At 35.4% G+C, this 20,851-nt stretch overlaps 1 protein-coding gene across 1 annotated transcript in view; it reads left to right on the top strand.

Moving 5' to 3' along the window:
- The window catches only part of LOC118743097 (roundabout homolog 2), a 568,533-nt gene extending 551,709 nt beyond the window's left edge, over positions 1–16,824 (top strand). The window contains exons 16-23 of the mRNA XM_036475600.1: positions 1,871–1,992; positions 5,753–5,905; positions 6,316–6,637; positions 8,837–9,057; positions 9,201–9,435; positions 13,664–13,844; positions 13,977–14,294; positions 14,418–16,824. Of these exons, the coding sequence (XP_036331493.1) occupies positions 1,871–1,992; positions 5,753–5,905; positions 6,316–6,637; positions 8,837–9,057; positions 9,201–9,435; positions 13,664–13,844; positions 13,977–14,294; positions 14,418–15,144 (2,279 nt within the window). The 3' untranslated portion in view covers positions 15,145–16,824. The remainder of the gene's footprint in view (positions 1–1,870; positions 1,993–5,752; positions 5,906–6,315; positions 6,638–8,836; positions 9,058–9,200; positions 9,436–13,663; positions 13,845–13,976; positions 14,295–14,417) is intronic.
- The last annotated feature ends 4,027 nt before the right edge of the window (positions 16,825–20,851 follow it).

Genomic DNA, 20,851 nt, shown 5'->3' with positions numbered 1-20,851 from the left:
TCTGGGATAGCACTTTCGTAGATTTCACGAAAATCGAAGCTACGATGGATTCTGTGATAGCCCTGATTAACTTTTCGGTTATAAATGGGAGATCAAATTTGGATCCACCGTTTCGAATTTCTGAAATTTGATTTCAGATTCGTAGTCAGCGACTTCAAAAATCCACGCTTGATTGTAAATTCGTGAACGAACCTAATCGATTTTGATTTTTTTGGCTGCCATAGATACTCTGTCCGCCGTTTTATAAGAAAAAATTAAATTTACATCTAATTTAGACGCTACATTGAATTGCTCAAAAGGCCGCGTTTTTTTTTTTTAATTAAATGCATACATGAAGACTTTTAGGCTAAGAGAGACTTCCTGCAACTGCACTTGGCATGAAATTTCCCGCATGTACATATGTTTGCGCAGGTTTTCGATTAGTTTTGCTTTAAATATTTACAATTTACGCAGCTTTTTTTAAGTCTTTTATTATACATACCTATATCACATGTCCTAAAAATAACAGAGTGAGTGAGTTGAAAATTATACATGCAAAAAAAATTTGTAAAAATAATAGCAATACAAGATACTTAAACTAAAATGTGTGCACTCTTAATTTCTGCGTCACGCCTGTTGAACTTTGCGCTTAAACAATTTGTAGTTGAAATGTTTTAAGCTTAGCCGGTATTTATTAAAAACCATTCACCGCGTTTTTTGCTTACCGTAAGCGCAAAAAATATTAAAGAGCTTAAAGTAATACAGTATATGATCGAGTACATATTTTTTTGGTAACAGATTTACTTCGCTGAAGGTTTGCGAAAAACTTCAATTTAAAGAATTTAATTGGCCAAAACTGCTGTAAAATCAGCATGCGGAAGCTGTGCGTTGATAAAAAATGGAAAAAATATATACCGACCACAAATAAACACACCTGCAAAAATACTCAGGCAAACATACACACACACATATCTACATACATATGTCCAGCTAAAGGAAAAGGAAAAAGCGCTGGTCAAAAGCGGAAATGCTGGTGGGAATATAATAACGCCGTTGGATGTTGCATATGTGTTGAGATGAGTGGTTGGATGTATGTGTGCGTCTGGGTGTGGGGCCAATAACCGCGACAACACACACACATACGCTGCTGCACTCAAGCTACGGCCACCCCCCAGATCAGCACGCTTCGCTTGTGTACACAAACATTTATGCATATTTCATGGAATTTTTCACCATCAGCTTTTCCTGTAAAATACCAATTTTTTTCACTTATTCACGTGCGCAGCAAACACACATGCAAATATGTGTATTTGCGCTCAGTTCTTCCGGCCGCATCGGTGTTAGCGCTCTCTGTGTATTTTACAAGGTGCACTGACGCCTACACATATGCAATATTTAATGTTGAGGCTTTTCATTAGTAATACATATTTATGTATGTTCGATGGCGTTTACTCGCTTGCAGGCAGCTACAAATAAACTCGTACCCACAACTTCTTGCAACCACACATGTGCATTAGGGTGACAAAAAAAATATTAAAATATTAAGCTCTCACCCCTAGAGTTTTTGTTTAAATGGTTAGGGTTTTTGAGAGACTTATAAAAAATAGTTAATGTTAACAAATTAATAAATTAACAATTGGGTATTATATTGGAAGTCTCTTAAAGAGCGACAAAGTTTTCCGATCAAAAAATATTGATTTTAAAGAATTATATACCATTACTGCTTAAAATATTCTTCTGATATTATTTTTTTCCATTTAGAAAAATCCTAGGATGTGAGCGTTTAACATTTTAAACTGTTTTTATCCACATTTATTTTTGGACCACCCTAATGTACATGCATGCAACTTTTTTAAACTTTCCCGCATTTACCTTCTTTTTTGTTTTACAGTGCCCTCAGCGCCACCGGACAACATCCAGATTGGCATGTATAACCTGACAGCGGGTTGGGTGCGTTGGTCACCGCCGCCGCCGCAGCATCATAACGGCAACTTGTTGGGCTATAAAATAGAGGTAAGTGCCCTGTATACATACATAAATTTCTACAAACAAATGTGCATACACCACGTGTCATAATTATAAGTGTAGCATGCACCACATTTTATTCTTTAAAAACTGTATTAATTCAAATTTCAAACTAAAAAAAAAAAAACTTTCGAAAAAATGTCGGGCTTTTTAGTATAATGTAACGAAAGTACCTAGAGCTTACCATTGATTTTTGTTAATTTGTTTTTTTTTTGTTTGAAGGTGTTGATCTTTTTCTTTCATTTAAAAAATTCTCGAACATTCTTTATATGGAAGAAAGGGCGCAACGCCGTCAACAAAAACAAAAAACCTAAAAATCTGTAGCAAGTTCAAACTACCCCAAATTTACACTTTATTTTGCTAAATTCTAATGTACTACAAAATTGCATACTCAAAATTTTTGAGAAAGTTTTATTGATTTTTCTTTGATATTGCACAAACTTCGAAACTTGTATTTGTTATAAATAGATGAATGCAGTGTTCGGCAGTTGATTACTTTGCATTGAATTTCGATTCCTTAAAAGCTCTGCACTTTTTGTCAAATTATTTTACTGATTGAAAAATTATTAGATTTATTTCTTTTGCAATTAAATAAATATCTCCTTGTAAATCTTCGCTATTTATTAAATAATTAATTATTATTATGATTTTCGTTTAAGAACAAACTATGCTTTAATAAAAAAAAACAACTAATCTTCAATAACAGAAAAAAAATATATATAAAAAATAAAAAAAAAATTGGTGCGCTTATATTTATGACACGGCGTGTAAAGGTGTGGAAATGCACATATGTATGTAAAAGCTTGAATATTCACACAGTCTTTTTTGTTTTTTTTTTCATACTAGTATTAATATTTTATTTTGTTTTTATTTTTGTATTTAAGTTTTTTCGTAACCCGCACTGCCATTGTAAATGTAATTTTGTGGTCGCACGAATGTATGAAGTTTATGAAAAATTAATTTGAAAACTTTTGCGCCATAATATATAAACATACATGCATATACATAAATTCGAACGTGTACTGAATTTTAACGCTATGATTATGATATATGATTTGTATTGAAATTTCAATACACGCTAAAGTAGCACGGATATATCACATTTTTTTAATTAAATTTTTATGCTTTATAAATATTCAACACTCTGCGCATTTGGAGATTAGAAAATTTATGTAAATAAAAAACGTGTGGAAACATGAAACTCTTTTGTCTCTTAACATTTACTGTTGCTATATTTCTGAAAAAATGTTTGGTATTTTGCTGAACTTAAATTTTCTTTTTAATTCGATCGAATTTCATTCAGTTAACAGCAAAACGTTGATAACTGTTTGAATTTGAGAGTTGTATAAATTTAATAAAAACTGAATGAAATTGCATTTTAATTCAATTACGTATCTATGAACGTGCGAGCATTTTTCTGATAAATTTTAGGGAGTTTAGGAATTTTCGTTCTGTAGGAGAAAATATTAGTTATTTGTATTAAAATATATTCCATTGCCGTAGCAGTTTTATTATTAGGAAATGTGAACCATAGCGAAAGCCTAAAATAAAGCGCAAGTTAAAACTAAAAGTAAATTTATACATAACTTCTCGTAATTATACCAAATAACCCGGCATATGAAATTTTTTACAGAAACCTGGAGGACTAAAATTTCGTTTTACTTGGAATAAACGAAGCGAATCTTCCTAATTTCGAAATTTCACAAATCAAATTTTCTGATTTCTTACGACATTTTTTCATGTTTTTTTTGGCTTTGAATTGTGAATTTATTCACGTTTCTTCTCCTTAAGCAAAGGTTATTTGTTCTTCCAAATAATGCCTATGATATTAAAAGGGGCTCTGATAAACATATATATTTTTTGTACTTAAATATATGTACTTATGCCTTCCGCCGTATGCATATAAATATACCGATGAATGTATGCATATCAATTTATGCTGCAATATATACTTAAATACAGGGCTTCAACTGATCTGCTAACGAGGAGGTCTTATGGCGTTTCTACCGAAAAATGATGCCTTCTCAGTGCCCCCTTACGCACAAATACCTACCTAGGAGAGGGCAGTGAGAAGGCAGCATTTTTTGTGGAAAAGAAAAGCCATTAGTGTTTGCTAGAAATAACAATTAAATAAAAAAAATATATATATTTATATTTTTTGTTAAAAATAAAAAAGCTAAAAATTAAGACAAAATTAAACTAAAAAAAATAAAACAATTAAATTAAAAATATTAAAATCATAAAACGAGTTTCTAAAAAGGCAATGGTCAATTCTATTTTCTATCTTTCGAAAGACTAACTGAAAGATCTGCTAACTAGGATATTTTTTTTACCACTAAGGGCCGTTTTCCCAAGTAACTTTTAACTTTAAAGATCACTTTATATTAAAAGGTTGCATTAAAATTTATGATTGTGTCTAAAGTAAAGCATTTTATTTTCCGTTTTAAATTACAACCAAGGAACATACATACGTCATAAACCGATAATAGAAATGCTTATCTTTAGACATAGCTTTACTTTAAATATAAAGTGAGCTTTAAACTAAAAGGTTACTTCAGAAAACGGCCTTAAGTTTTCTAAAAATTAAATAAAATTACAAAAACATATGTTTTTTCTTTCCAAAACAATAATAACTAAAAATTATTAGAAAAAAATTAAAAAAAGAAAGAAAAAATATCATTAAAAAATTTATTAAATCATACTAAAATAATATGTTTCTTTTTGAAACAATAAAATCTAAAAGTTTAAATAAAAAAACCAAAAAAATAAGTTCTTGAAAATTAATCAAATTTAAAAAATATTTTTGTTTTTAAAATTATATAATCTGAAAATTATAAGAAAATTAACTTAAAAAAAGAAAAAGTTCTTCAAAATCTAATGAAATTACAAAAATACATTTTTCTTTTTTTAAACAACAATCTAAAAGTGTAAAGAAAATTAAATGAAAATAATTAAAAAAAATAATAATAAAATACCAAATGAATGTTGCTAAATATTTAACAAAAATTAAAGTACAATATTTTTCTTTTCAAAATGAAATCTAAAAAAGAAAAATTAGATAATATTTAAAATAAATACCTAAAAATTAAACGAATTTTTAATGAAATCTGAAAAGTAAAATAAATGTAATAAAAATAAATAAAATTATTTTATAAAAACAAATAAAAAAAACTCCGCTGCCTCGGTTCTCTCGATTCACTTTGTTGGACCAGTGCGAGCTAAATTATAGCCATACTTATTTATCTGTATTTCTGTCAAAAGAGATTTTCATCATGAAATATAGCAAGGGAGTAAGACTCTCGTGCCTGAATAAACAAAATCTTTCAAACTATCTAGCCTAATGTCTTTCAACTATATTTGCTAGAATTGTGAAGTGAAGTGATTGTGACCAATGCTAGAGTATGTGAGAATGTATCCTATTGACAAAGTAGAAATCAATTTTTACTTTGTTAAAAAATGATGTATTTTTAAAATTTACTAGATCTGTTAACTTGTCATTGGTTAACTAAAATTATTAATTTTAAGCAGGAATGACACGATTTATACATTTGTAAAGATTTGTACATTTTGGCAGGTACAGAGTGGTGTTGTTGGGAAATTCTTGTATTAAGTTGAACTCAAATTTTTAAACAACACCACTCTGTGACTGCCAAAATGTACAAATCTGTACAAATGTAGAAATCGTATGATTTTCACTTTACTCAATATTTTTAAATTTTTAATAAATTTGTATTTCCTTCTTCTCCAGGTCACCGCTGGTAATACGTTCAAGGTGTTAGCCAATATGACGCTGAACGCTACAACTACTTCAGTGTTGCTCAACAACCTCACCACAGGCGCAACCTACAATGTGCGTTTGAATTCATACACCAAAGCGGGCGAAGGGCCCTACGCGGAGCCAGTGAGTATTTGAGATAAAAAAAATACATATATCTAAGTACAAATAGAGAGCAAAAAATCGTACACTCAAATACTTGTACTCGCACAAAATTTTAAAAATTTACACTACAGGTTTGTTCCACGATCTACTCAATGAAAAGAAAGAAAAATAGTGAAACTGTCAAATGGCACTCCTTACATAAAATTTCGTTTTCAAGTAAAGTTTGTGCTAGTTTCTGTTATTTTTCAGCAGTGTTTGCTCTCTCTTTACTAGTAAATTTGTAGCCCGAAGTGACTTTAACTTTAACTAACTTTAAAGTCTATTTTTTGACAATATCCACTAAACATCTTATTTTAACTTAATTAAATTGCACTAAATTATGTATCCCCATTCTAGTTCACTCATTCATTGCTTCTTCTGAATTTTCCTAGGTCTCCTTGTTCATGGATCCCACACACTTAGTGCATCCACCACGCGCTCATCCCAGCGGCTCACATAGTGGCATCGCCGGTAGTCATGGCCATCCTGGTAGCCCGGGTGCCGATGGCAGTCACTATGCTTATCATCCAGCTGGCATGCCGGACGATGCGGCCACCACAACAACACATCATAAATCATCGAATGTAGTGCATCAGACTTGGTTTATGGTATTGGTAATAGTCTTTCTGCTAGCCATATTCTTCGTCACCGTCGGTGTGATGGTATTCTTTAAGCGGCGTCACAAGCTTACCAAGGAGCTTGGTCATTTGAGTGGTGAGTATAATATACAATGTTTAATTAAATTTAACCTCTTAAGACCAGCAGTGGAATTCTGACAATCGCTACACAAAATTTTCGTCGCCACTATTAACAAATTAAAAATGAGTGGGGTCTACAAGTTTACAACTTGAAAAATTAACATACGCAATGCGTAACCAGCAGAGATCGAAGATAATTATTAACCAATTCAAATGGTCGCATAATAACTCTTATCGAAGGAGACATAAAGTATCAGTCGGAGATTAACCGCAACCTTTTTAGTAGTTTTTTAGTTTATCTCAGAGAGAAACCTTTATCGATTCGAAATAAAAAGACGGTTATCTTTGTCGTTATTAGGATAACCGCTAACCCGGGTACTCGGAAAAAAATAACACTACATCCGGGTACCCGTGTAAAGATAATTTAATAAAGATAAGGTAACCACCGACCAGGGTACTCGGGAAAAATAACCCACTATCCGGGTCCCGACAAATATAACCCTCTATCCTGGTACCGGATAATGATAATACCAAATCCGGGTACCCAGATATAGATAACCTACTACTTGGGCAACCGGACAAATATAACCGGTTAATAAATTACCCGGATAAAGATAACCTTCTTCCTGGGTACCCGGATAAAGATACCACTATCCGGTTATACATATATTACCCTTTACCTCTGGTATATGGAGTATGCCCAAAATTACATGATGAACCAGACAGAATAGCTGACCAACTTGTCGCCATTTACAACGAAATTGAAAAATTCAATTATCGAGATATAATCTATTATGCTGGATTTCCACTAGGCAATAAATGGCAGAAATGACAAACGACAAAGTCGGGCATTAAAAAATAATCTTGTCATTACATTAAAAAAATTAAGTTCATTAAGTTCATTTCCACTTGGCATTTTTTTAAATGGCATAAGTTTTTTGTCATTTCAATGCCTAGTGGAAATTCGGCATTAGTCTTACTTTTCTACTCTATTTTTCTTCAATGCTGCAAATAACAAAATAAAACATAATTTTTAAAGTTTTCTATTGGTAGCTCCATTTATATGCGATAAATATTATTCCTCTCACTTAAAACTCGAAAACAAGCATCCATTATAAATTAATCTCATCTCTCTTGAAATAAAATATAAATCCCAGAGAAAGAGATTTATTTCTTGAAATTAAATGTAAATCTCAGTGGGCAAACAGAATAATGCGGGCATTTGTATATCTATCCGAGAGAAACTTTTATGTGACTGAGCAATATGATAAGTATCCGAGAAAATTCAATATGTGTTTTCGGTTAAGAGTTATTTCCTAGCCCTGGTAATCAGCCACATCTCGCGGTATGAGGAGCACTTAACTAGATGTGTCATGTTGTTAGGCGCGCCTGCTGTTCAATTTGGAGATTTTTGGCGATCAAAAAAAAACTATAACTAATGTTGGAATCCGCCTGCTGAACATGAGCTAATGAAGATGGAATACTACTTTTTAAGATAGTTTTCCCTTTGTGGGCATACTCAAAATTTTGTTTCGATTTTTCTAATATTTTTGGAAGCTTAAGAGGCCACAGTGACCCAAAATTTTGGCAATTTGTTACACACAATTTGAAGAGGTTTAATGTCGCGGAAAGTTGGTAATCACTCAAAATTAAGTATTAAATGCGAAAATTTTAATTAGGCTTACAACAAAAATTGTACCATTTTTAACCATTATTTTCGTTATGCATACATAACTATGCGCCGTCTTTGTTAATTCCCCATAATAAATAATGGCTAAATGCTACCATAAAAAAACCAAGTTTTCCTCCACAATGTTTTTCCTCATTAAATCGAAAAACCGCCACGCTCCTAATTATAAGAATCGTTTACGTGATACAATATGTATGAACGTATTCTCGGAGCACAGCAATTAATATCAATTTTTTATGCACTTGCATTTCTTGAAAATTAATTGCTGCCTCATCTTTACTTTACATCATTTGCATTCGCAATTGTGTTAAATTCCATACTCTTCTCTGCCATCGTATTTAAAATATAAAAATAAGCAGAAAATAAAAATTAACGAATCACCGAAAATCTTTTTTTTTTTTTGCACGACGTTCGCATTTCATCACCCAATTTTCTTTTTTGCTTTCCTTCTTGCAATATTCTTCTGCGTTGCTGCTGCTTTTTCGCCTTTCATTATCCCATCTCTACTCGCAACGAAAACTGCAGTAGTCAGTGCCAACGAAATCACTGCGCTTAATATTAATGGCAAGGATAGCCTGTGGATTGACCGTGGCTGGCGTACCACCGACACCGACAAAGATTCCGGCTTGAGTGAGACGAAACTGCTGTCGAATGCGAACAGTCAATCCAACTACACTTCAGATGGCGGCACCGACTATGCGGAAGTGGATACGCGCAACATGAGCACCTTCTACAACTGTCGAAAGGTAAGTGTGAAAAGAATTACTAGCGTGGAAGGAAAAATGTTAAAAAAATATTTAAATTATGCTAAAAGTGAAAATATGTCGAGAAATTGTATTTCAATGTATTTTTCTTTTTCTTTTTTTCGCCCCCGTTTTATGCGCCCCAGAGCCCCGAGAATCCAACGCCATACGCCACAACAATGATTGTTGGCGCTTCTTCGACGGAGACCACCTGCATGAAAACATCCTCATCAAGCACCGATCAGGATTCGGGCACCCACTCGCCGAACTCAGATGGCAATACGCCACAATGTGTTGCTGGCGGTGTAGGCGTTGGCGTTACTGCGGCTGGTATGCCACCAGTAAACAGTGGCAAGCACAACTATCATCCTTATCCAGCAGGTTTGTGGAAATACGAGTGTTTGCTTTTAAAGTTTATTTTTTTTATTTTTACTAAATTTAATTTGTTATCTTAAATAGACTTAGTAATTCGTATTATTTTATGAGACATATAACGTTATACTAAAAATTTTATAATTTTATGCTTCGTTGTTGCATGCTACTAACGAAATTTCATTTCCAGCCTACCTTCCCTTAGTAATTTTTCGATTTGGTTTTCCTAGTTTCTTGTTATTGCTTTTTAAGTAAACCGAAATTTACTAAGTAATACACTAAGGTATATGGGTGATAAAAAGGCGCGACTGCTAACATCGCGCGCCTAACTGCATGTTTTGTACTGCTGCATGTACAAAATTGTCCTTCATTAAACTGATGAAATTTTTGCACATGCACTTCTCAACTGCCATGTAATAAAACTTTCTTAAGTTATAAATTGATGGCAGTTCAAAGAATGTTCGGTCAAGGCTGATTCATCCTTCGGACAATTGATTGCGACCAGAGACCATACCGAGCATACAGACTTTTCCTATTTTGAGCAAGAAATTACATATTTTTGCTTTTTAATGTATGCAATCGGTAATTCCACAATTTTCTTAAATTTAATTTTTCTACCTTTATTTCGATTCGTACTTGATTCACATACATAGGTAGATATTAAACTCTCCATATGAGCGCATACATACATATGTATGTTTGTAATTTAAGCATATCAGTATGTTTGTAAATACAATAAAAGGCAGGAGATAAATCTGGCTATGCTTCTTGTTTGCCCTTGTTAAATCAAAAAAATATTCCATTTCGTGCCTTTCATTGATATCCTTTTAGCAATAAGCGCATAGTTGCAGCAAATGTGTATGTACATATGTGCGCGTACGATGTATGTGCTTTTTATCCGATTTAGCTAAAGATTTGCTATCAATTTTCGCTTCGTTCTATTTTTGACTACCAGCAATGCTTTTGCTTTCAAACTTTTTTTTTTTGTTCCCTAACTTGCATTTTTGTTTAGCTTTGCTTCTTACACAGACAAATTCATAGACTGCCATTGGCTTTGTAAAAATGCTTTTGTTTTCGCACTCGATTAGATTTGCTTAAAGAGATTTCGAAATTTTTTGGTTTTCATCTGATATCCTTGATATCCTTTATTTCGTCTATGTTGAACACTTTTTTTTCTAACTTTACTTGCTTTTACATTCAATTGTTGTAAGATATACGTATGTATATATGTTTATCCCTATGTTGTCGTACAATTTTGCCCTGCAATACTCCTGCCAACCAGCCTTCTATTGCCACTGATTGCTATTGACAGCTGCCCGATTGGGGGACTGCCACGTTTTATTCATCTGATTGCATTGTAATTTCAACCCCGGCAGCTAGGATCTGAACTCTTACTGCTTTGTTATACGAACATTAATTTTTTTCTACTCCGCATTTCTGCTTCTACGTCATAGTTGTTTTGCCTATCTGGCCGCCAGTATTATTTCTTTCGTGATTTGTTCAGTTTATCCTTCGCTAAGTTGGCAGTATTTGCAAAATTAAAAATTCAATTACTTGCGGCAAAACTTCTCTCGCCTCCTGCTTTTTTGCTCCTTTGATTTCATTCTGCATTTGGCCTTTGAAGTGTTTCCTGTTTCCAAGTGTTGGATAAGTAACTCGACGTTGCTAAACATGTGCGCGATGCGGTATGCTATGTGGCATGTGGGGGGAATAGGAAATAAATGCATACTTATACTGCCGCCAGCCGATGGCAGTTTTACGCTTTGCGGCAGCGTTAAAGCTGCTCTAGATTTGCAGCTGATAAATTGCGGTAATGCGGCATTAGTTATCTGCACTTCAGCGGCAAATTGTTTTTTCCTTCTGTAAAGTCGGCAGCGCTTAGCCTGCAGGCAGAAAAAGCTAATTTAAAGGAGTCATAGCATCCGGTTTACATAAATATTTTATTAATCTTGATTTGCATTTAATGATCGTGTATATGTAGATACTCGTATGTATGAGTGTATGCAGGTACAAAAAAAATTAGTCCCTTACCTTTTCGGGGGAATAAGTAATTAATTTTAGGTATTTAAAAATTTGTTCAAGGAAATAATGAGCATAATATGTATGTATATGTAAATATTTTTACTAATTCATCTGAAAAGCTTAAATACACTGTGCAACAAATTTAAAAACGTTGGGAGTGGTGGGCATCGGAGCAACAGCATTTGATTAAGCTGGTAAAATAATGAAGAAATGCCAAAGGATTTTAAAAAGTTGATTAACATCCCTTTTTTATCTCAATTTGTATTTTCGTGTTTTCAGCTGTAATTTCTTGAAAAAATAAAATAAAAATAAAAACACATTTTCCAAAGTTAAGGAAAGGAAGGGAAGGAGAACGGATGGCAGGAGTTTATTGTTTTTATTATCCAAATATATATGTACATACATATGTATGTAAATAGCTACACACACATACTGTTTGTCTCCTCTCACTTCCAACGCATGCACGTGTTTGCAAAATGATGACGAAGTGATTTTATATGGAAAATAATTTATGCCCATATATTTGAATAAAATAAACATCCGTATTTCGAAGATATCAACCAATACTTCCCATATACCGAACGAAAGGAAAAAACTTGAGTTTTTGATTAAAGAAAACAAAAACAAAATCATTGGAGTGGTTTTCGAGCATTTTGATAATAAAAAAATCTGCAAATTTGGTGCCTTAAAATGCTCAATATTTGTTGAATTTATGTAAAATTTGTACACGATAATATTTCTAGTACTCCAAAGAACATGCATATATCCCGAAAATGTAAGTTATATTTGCAAATCATAAGTTGCTGGATCACTTTAAAGGCTCAAAACAGACCCCAAAATAAGCCAGTATTTACCGTTGTTTCTACGACAGAAACCTAATTGGTTACTTAGAGGAATGCATTTGTTGATAGACTTGGGAACATAACTTTGAAACGCCATACTTTTCTTTGAAATCGCTTCACTAGTGCTCGTGCAGTAGGCGTTTTCGTGAAGCTCTAAAAATTACAACTACAACATTTAAGCTTAGCCTCCATATCGAAACGTAAGACGTGTTCTACGTCAAAATTGTAGTCACGTTTTAGTTCCTAAGCAGAAGATTTTCTGATAAGTAATTTTGTACCTCATAAATAAGTTGAACGATTTGCTGAGTTGGAAACTCTTTCCAAAGCTCTTAAAAAACTAGAAAAACGGTTATGTTTCGACAGTAACTGGCGCTCCTAGTTTAAAATAATATTTTGCTGCAATAACCTGGTCTTGGATTACTATTGATAACACCGTGCGACAAAAATGAAAAATAGATCGAAACACACGAAGTAATCAATATACTCACGAAACTGTGGGCCAAATATAGCTGAACTGCGTTTTTAGTTTTTCTCTCTGCCGTAAGAAAATTTTTAAAGGACTTTGTAGTCTCAAAGATATGATTAATTCAAAAATTCAGTTCAATATAGAATCAAAATATGGGTACCAAATGGAAAAGAAAACTCTGCAGAATTAAATTTTTTTTTTTTGGTTAGCAATGATGAATAAGTATTGAAAATGCTCTTCTAATTAATTTTATTTTTTAAGTTAATAAAGAGGATGTGGTCGAGCTACATTAGTCCTTAATATATAATTTTTTTTTAAATAATTATCGCAACATTTCAAGGATATTGAAGGATAAAATTTTAAAAGGACATTTTCGAAAGATAATCGTCCTTATGCTTAACCGGCTTTAATTCTACAAAATGTTTTCTTTAATTTGATACCCATAACATTTTTCCACATTGCAATGAATTAAAAAAAGGAATTATTTTTTTGAAGAAATCATATTTTTCGAATTTCAAAGTCTTTAAAAAAAAATTCTGACGTCAGAGAGAAAAACTAGAAACGCAGTTCTTCTATATTTGGCTCACAGTTTTTCGAATGTATTGATTTTTTTTGCGTGTAAAATTTACTGTCGCACGGTGTAATCATTCAGTTTTTACGAAGATACAAAGATCAAAATGCATATAATTAATTTTGTTTGATTTTTTTTAATTAACAAAATTTATGTATGAATGCTTGCATATAAGCGAAGTATTAATTGCCATTTAAAATGTTCTCTACAATTTCATGTCCTCTCCAACTTCCGGCTCCTCACATATACTTTGCGCTGAAAAAATCATTTGATGTTCTATGTCGTTATTGCTGTTGTCTTATTAACTTGCAAAAAAAATAAAAAATTAAATGACAGAGCAATTTAATTGGTCAGAATTCTTGCCACCACCACCGGAGCATCCACCACCGCTACCCAGCGGTTGCAGCGGCGGCGGCGGAGGCAACGGCGCAGTAGGCGTCATATATGCGCCTGGCTCACCACAGTCTTCGCGTAAAAGCTCCAAGAGCGGTGGTTCAGGTGTGTCCACACATCAAAGGTAAGTTTCAAACTACTTTGATTTTCTTAAACCTTGCAGGAAGCAGCCTTTTTGTTTAATTACTGCTAAACTATACGTTAATTTCATTTTAATTAAATAAGAATTGCATTTTACTTCTCCTCGCTCCTCCAGCGCTTTGAATTCATCCATACACAGCAGCTCCTCGGGCGGTTTCTCGACGTGGGGTGTGGCACCACAGTGCGTTGCCTCGCGGCCAACAGAGAATTACTACAACAACCCTTTGCCCTGCGTGGGCGGCGCACAGAATCGCTACCAAATTACACCGACCGGCCAACATCCTCCACCACTACCGCCATACTTTCCCCCCGGCGCCGCAGGCACCGCACAATTACCGCCACGCAACATACATATCCACTACCCGGCGCCCAGACACGCAATGAGCGAGTATCAGCCGTCGGGCACGCACAATTCCCGCTGTTCCAATGGCCGGTAAGTACCCGTACAACGGCGTAGGCCAATTACTTTGCTCTTCTGTTGTTGCAATGATGCAACCAAGTTACTGTGCGCACTGCAATTGTAATTTAATATTCGCTCTTCTCGTTTTGGTTACAGAGCCTGCAATAGCTGTGATGCGCTCGCTTCGCCACTCCAGCCACTGCCACCACCCGGTGACGGTTGGTACCAACCCCTGCAGGCGCATCTGCCACCCAATGCCGGTGGCGCCAACCCAATCTATCAATGTTCCTCCGAGTGTTCTGACCATTCGCGGCACTCACATTCGCACACGCATACGCACAACCATCCGCACGCACACCAACAGCACCATCAACATATGCACGCGCATCAGCATCACACGCATGCAGCAGCAGCGGCGGCAGCGGCCGCGCACGCGGGCAACGGCAATGACACCATGCGCTCAGAAAGCAGCCAAGACGGCGGCAAAGGCAACTACCGCTGTCAAAAGCAAACCGGTGCCGGTGGCGGGGGTAGCGGCAATAGTAATGGTGGTTATGCGGATATCAACGAGTGCGCAGAGCGTGAACACATGCTGAAAGGCAACGGCGGCGGTGGCGGCGGCGGCGGCGGCGGCGGCAATGGCAACACAAGCACGCTAGGCGGCAGCTCGTCCTGCGGCTATGAGGTGCTTGGCGATCATCGCAATTGCAGCGACTGCTGCAACAGCTCACGCGAAGGCGACACCTGTTCGTGCAGCGAAGGCTCCTGTCTGTATGCGGAGGCGGGCGAACCCGGCATGCTGCCAAGCAGTGCGCATCTAGGCGTTGGCGGTGGTAGTGGCGTCGTAGCTGCAGGCAAGCTGGTGACGCAGCAAGGCAATTGATATGCGGCCGGCGTAAGTGATGTGGTCATGTACTTTTAGTGGTTGCCGACGGTGCAGCTGCCAATGTACGATACAATGTATGCCACAGGCGAAGGTGGCCGCGTCGGCGACAATTGTGGTAGCGGCAGCAGCAGCATCGGTGCGGCGCTAATTTGTGAGTAGTCTATGTACATAAGCTAAACTAGTTAAGCTCTATGCTTATTTGATTAAAGTAACTAGTGAAGTATGTTGGTATGTTTATTTAAGCTAAGTACGCGTTTTTATCAAGGCGCAAACACGAATGTACATACGCATGCAAGGATATGGTTGTGTAGACATATGTACATATGTATTTGTAAGGGCGGCGCATGTCCGCAAACATAGCGAGAAAAATGTGGAAAACTAAAATGAAAAAAAAAACACACAAATCGAACAAAGACCTCGAAGCAGTACTGGCTACTGACCGACCGACAAATTTGCATTTTTCTGCTTTCTGGTGGCATTAATTTTCCTTAGCATATACACAGGCGCATCACGCAATGGCAACTTGATTAAAGTTATTTCGTCATTTACTTGTGGCTGTTTAGTTTTATTCGAAAGTTTCTAACATAAATGTGTATGTACCACAATTTCGAATATCTTTCTTTGTATTCCTTATGAGGGCAGACATTTCGCGTAGACTGAACTAACCACCTTACATCACTAAGCATGGCGATCCACTTAAACTTCGATTTATTAAGTCTTCCTGTGATTTTAAGTAACTTCTTCGCGTCACTGGCGTAGCAGCACACGAGTGGAAAAGGACTCTCTTGCTTGCTTAACCAGAGCTTTTTTAGCATACCACGCGTCAGTTTAAAAAATGGCTACGCTTCAGCAGCGACTCCTTGCCACAATTCAACTTAAGTGGATAACAATTTTCGTTTTTCATTGAAATGCAAATAGGTGTTACACACTCACTCAAACAAAAGCATACAATGTGTACAAAGATACAAATATATCTGTAAGTAATTGCATTTAACCATTTCGACTTAGTCGATACTACTCAGACTAACGTATAAATGGTACCAGTGTACCGTTGTTCATTCTTCAAGTCACCCTAAACCAGTATTCCTTAAAAAAAAAAGCTCACATACACACATACATATGTAATGTTACGTGCATTCACAGAGGCTCTGCAAGGACTTCAGCATGTCTTAGGTCCTTTCAAGTAGATATGCAAAGCGAAATTTCGTCATTGGTTTAACACGCGATTTGCAACATGTATACTATAAATGACGTTCCCTACTTCTGAATTGCCTATTTTGTTGAAGAATCGCGTTTCTACATTCATTAGTTATTCCGCTTTGAATGGCAACAAGCGGTTTTGCTGCAAGCTATCACAATGCTGGCATAAATCTATGGCAATGGTCGCATAAAAGCGAAGTTTATGTGGCAATAAATTACTTAATCGGTTGATAAATGGTGGTTTGCCTACGATTGAAGGGCGATGGAGGAACTAATGATAGCTTAAATGCAGATTTAATAGTAGGCGAAACTTTTCTGAGTACTTATTTTGGCAGCTGAAAACCACTACTTCTTGAATTTTAAGGTTTAAATGTTATAATTTAAGTATTTATGAGTGTGACTGGGAAAAATACTCCGTATTTTATTTTAAAAATTCAAATAACATGTTATTGTAGAATTTGTTCATATTTACATATATAAATGTCGATGGTCCTCTGTAATAACGACACAATTCGAAATTCAAAAAATAAAAACTATTACTACTGTCTTGTCACTAATCCTTGTCCAATCCATTTTCATACCTTACTAAAGTGAGCAGCAAGGATTTCTAAAGTAAGTACTAAAGATTAGACATGGGCCGAGCAAAGATTCGTGACCTGATCCACTTAAAGTAGTAAGCGTTTTTATTTTTTAAATTTTGAATTGTGTCGTTATTACACAGGACCATCGATATGTTTGTATAAGTATATAGTCCGACTTGTGGCGTTCTTGGCTGTCTCACCTGCTATTGCATTACGCTCTATTTCCGTGTGGCCGGACACCCAATAGATATGTGGCCTTCTGTCGGCGGCTAGCCTGTCAATGGATGTTTATGGATGAAATGCTATATGTGGTAAATGCCTTAATTGCCGCCTGATTGTCTACGTTTAGGTTTACTTTTGAATTGATTGTACTTTCGGGGTAGGCTTCCTCTCTTCATTGCTAAAAGCTCTACTTGAAAAATGCTGCAATGGTAAGCGATAAGCGTACTGGCAAACGTTCAGTTCCCGGAAATAAATCCCGGCTACCACTCCCGTTACCATTTTAGATCCTTCCGTGAAAAGGTTTGGGAATCTGCGGCTACGTTTCATTCCTTTGCGCTATCCCTCCTCCTCCTCAATCACTGCGCGAAGCTTTCGTTCCCACATAAAGCTAGGTGCCATGTAGACCGTGCTGCCTGTGATTCCCGCCCCAATTGTGCTTTTGTGCTCAAAGGTTCTGAAATGGAATTCCCTTAAGGCCATCAATCTGCCTGCGAATTGAATAGCACGCTTTTCCGCAAATAGGTCAATGGGCGGTCAACTGAGAATTTTTTCAAGATCAGCCGTTGGAGTGGACCTCAGCGCTGCCGTGATGCACAGCCCTGCGATGCGCTTAACCTTCTCCATTGGCCCGAGGTATGAGCACTTTTTTGCTGCCTTCAACTACACCAAAGCGCCGTGGAGCAGTATTGGTCTGACACTCTAAAACGCTTTATAACTCGGAAAAATAAAAAATTATTCATCAAAATTTAATATGTATACTATACTTATCTTCGCACCTGGCAGTTAGGGAACGTACCCATACTTCGTGACCCACTTTTTGCAATTTTTAACCTCCCTCCCCCCCCCGGTGACCTCGCGTAGAATATTCCAAGATCACCCTCCCCCTACAGTTTTCACGTAGTAATTCATAAATATGGTTTTGAATCATTTCTAGCTAAAAAACAAGTTAACAAAAATTTATTTGGTTTATATGTATTTGTATTTGTTAATACGGCGCTTGCTACGTGACGGCAATGGTGCATTCATACCTATACGGACTATCTGTTTAAATCCAACCTTTAGGTCATTCTAAAAAAATTTTAGAAATATTCCCTTTTTACTCTCCCGTATCTTTGAAAAACTTTAAACGTACTAGGGGAGTTCGATAACTAAATAATTTTTTGGGAAAAAAAGAAAGTTTTTCACCAAGAAGTTGTTAAGCTTCTCTACTTGGCCTCCCTTTGGCCTGATATTACATATTAATCTCCTCCGAGTGAAATGTTTCCTTAAGGTTCTCAAAATGTGCTTGTGTCAGCTATGAAGTCTTCATGTTAGCCAATCCCCTTACCAGCAAGCTATGTCTTCTTCAGCTTTGGTAACAAGAAACATTTGGCACTAAATTGGGAAAATATGGAGGATGGGAGCGCAATTCGTAGCCGAAAGCTTAAGGGACAAACGACATTAAATTTTTTCTTTTGCATTCTCAAACTCGGTCGGAAAATGAATTTTTGAAAAATGCAGCTTAATGTAAATTAAAAACAAAACCGATGCGACCGTCTGCTTTTACAAAAATACTTAAACGAACAATTGCATTAATTTTTAAATACCAAAAAAAGACTTAACATATGCCGAACATGTACTAGGGTAGCTCATAAGTACACTTTTTTTTTGAAATGTAAAGCGCCTTAGTTGCAGAAAGATAAAAATCGACATTCTAATAAAAATGCAAAAACGAAATTTCAATTTGGTTGATATCATTTGGTTTCGTCCAAAGTTTGAAAATCCGCTTAAAGAAAAACAATCATTAAACGATCTATAAAGTTGTATTTTTTGAATCGAAGTCGTGTGTTCTTAATTATATTTTCCCTTTACCCATCCCAGTCAAATTTGCTAAGTTTTTTTTTTTAAGATTTTTATTTTAAAAGGAACTTAGCCTTTTAGTTGGGTAAGCGAAAAAAATAGGAACCCGAAGCGAAAACCATTATCCCGTATTTGGACCTTCGTCGGCATTAGCTTTCACTCAATTCATATATGGCGAATATTCAAGTACTCAAACTATATGGCTGAAAAGTCAATAGAAGTAGTTCAGAAGGTCTGAAAATATTTTGCTGGCAAAGGTTGTAGATGATCGGGTTGATGTGAGGAAAGCAGCCTTCGGGCGGATCCTGCGGTTGCAAGTGAATTTGAGATTGAGAAACCTTTGCACGTAGCTTGAGAGGGCTTCATTTTAAAGAAGCTCAAATCGAGAGCTGAAATGCCTTCTCATTAAAAAAAAAAACCCTAACTTCGCAGACAATGCATGAAGAGACTTAAGATTTTCGACATTTTATAGGGTTTACGTAATTTTTTGAGCGTTGATAGTGGCCAACAAACAAACATATGCCAACAAATATCTAGAAACTCTCTCAAAAAGATATTACGCGGCTTTCCCATTTTCGCATTTGTTTTAATCGGATTTTCAAACCTTTGGCGGAGCCACACGATATCAACCAAATTGAAAATTTTTTTCTGCATTTTAATTAAAATGTCAAATGTCAACCTTCTGCAACTACACTGAGAGAAATAATGCATAGTAAAAATTAATACTTTATATTTGATAATCTTTTGAAAATGTTCGTATTTAAAAATAATATTTTCATAACAAAATTTAGCACGGAGGTATTTAAATATCCACATCTGAGTATATACACTCTAAAAAAAAGTGTGCAAATTCCCTAGCCAAAAAGGCAGTTTACCGATTTCCTACCTTATTATTCGCGAAATTACATGCTCGATTATTCAACGTATAGTTTGTTTAAATTTCGGACTTTTTAGAGTGTAATATAGCTGCTGTAGTGTGCGTACATTTACTACAAACGTGTGTACACGCTACAAAATACAGATCTGCTGTTTAAACAGATTTTTTAGAGTGTATATGTAAGTGTACATATATGTAACAAACATGCAGAGCGGTGACAACCCACATTCATACACTTGTGGTCAACTGATTAAGTCAAGTGACATTTTGACTAGGTTTGGCTATTTTTCTTTTGTTTGGTTAATGTTTATATTTTTTTTATAAAAGTCTAGCACTTTACCTAACCAGCGCCACATAAATTCACCTTCAACTACGCTACTGATTGATTTTAATACTTATACCCTTAGTGTACGGCGTTTCACATTTCAAAAAGAGTTTATTTAGGGGGTATCCTAATATGTAGTACATGTGACAATACGCCATGATTATGCTACGTGACAACAACTAGTGCATTTATTTCTTACGTGCATACATCCATACGTACACATGTATAAAGAAATATATTTATATATGTTATAAATAGGTTTATCTAACAGCAAACTAAACTGCCATTTTCCATACAAAACATCAATAATTTTGCCAACACATTTAAACTGTTTTAACACAAATTACATATGTAATGTAAAAAATCTGTAAAATAAGAAAGGCTAAATTAAATATAAAATATGTATAATCAAAAACGCTGCAAAGCAAGAGAAATTAACTGTTGGTATTCATATGCGAAAGCGATGCTAAAATAAATATATCAAAGTGAGTTAAATCGCATCGGATGCCAGGCCATTGACATCAACACACAAATGCGAAGAACAAAGCACAGGGTAATAAAATTAAAATAATATACATATGTGTGTGTGTGTTTATAGGCTAACTAAAAAGAACAATTTGACAAGACATTTCGAAACTCATATACGTACCGAAACTTAGT

This window comes from Rhagoletis pomonella, unplaced genomic scaffold (genome assembly GCF_013731165.1).
Source record: "Rhagoletis pomonella isolate Grant_MI unplaced genomic scaffold, Rhpom_1.0 Rhpom_scaffold_00007, whole genome shotgun sequence".
Lineage (NCBI taxonomy): Eukaryota > Metazoa > Arthropoda > Insecta > Diptera > Tephritidae > Rhagoletis > Rhagoletis pomonella.
The sequence above is the reverse complement of the archived record's forward strand: the minus strand, read 5'-3'. Positions and strand labels throughout refer to the sequence as shown.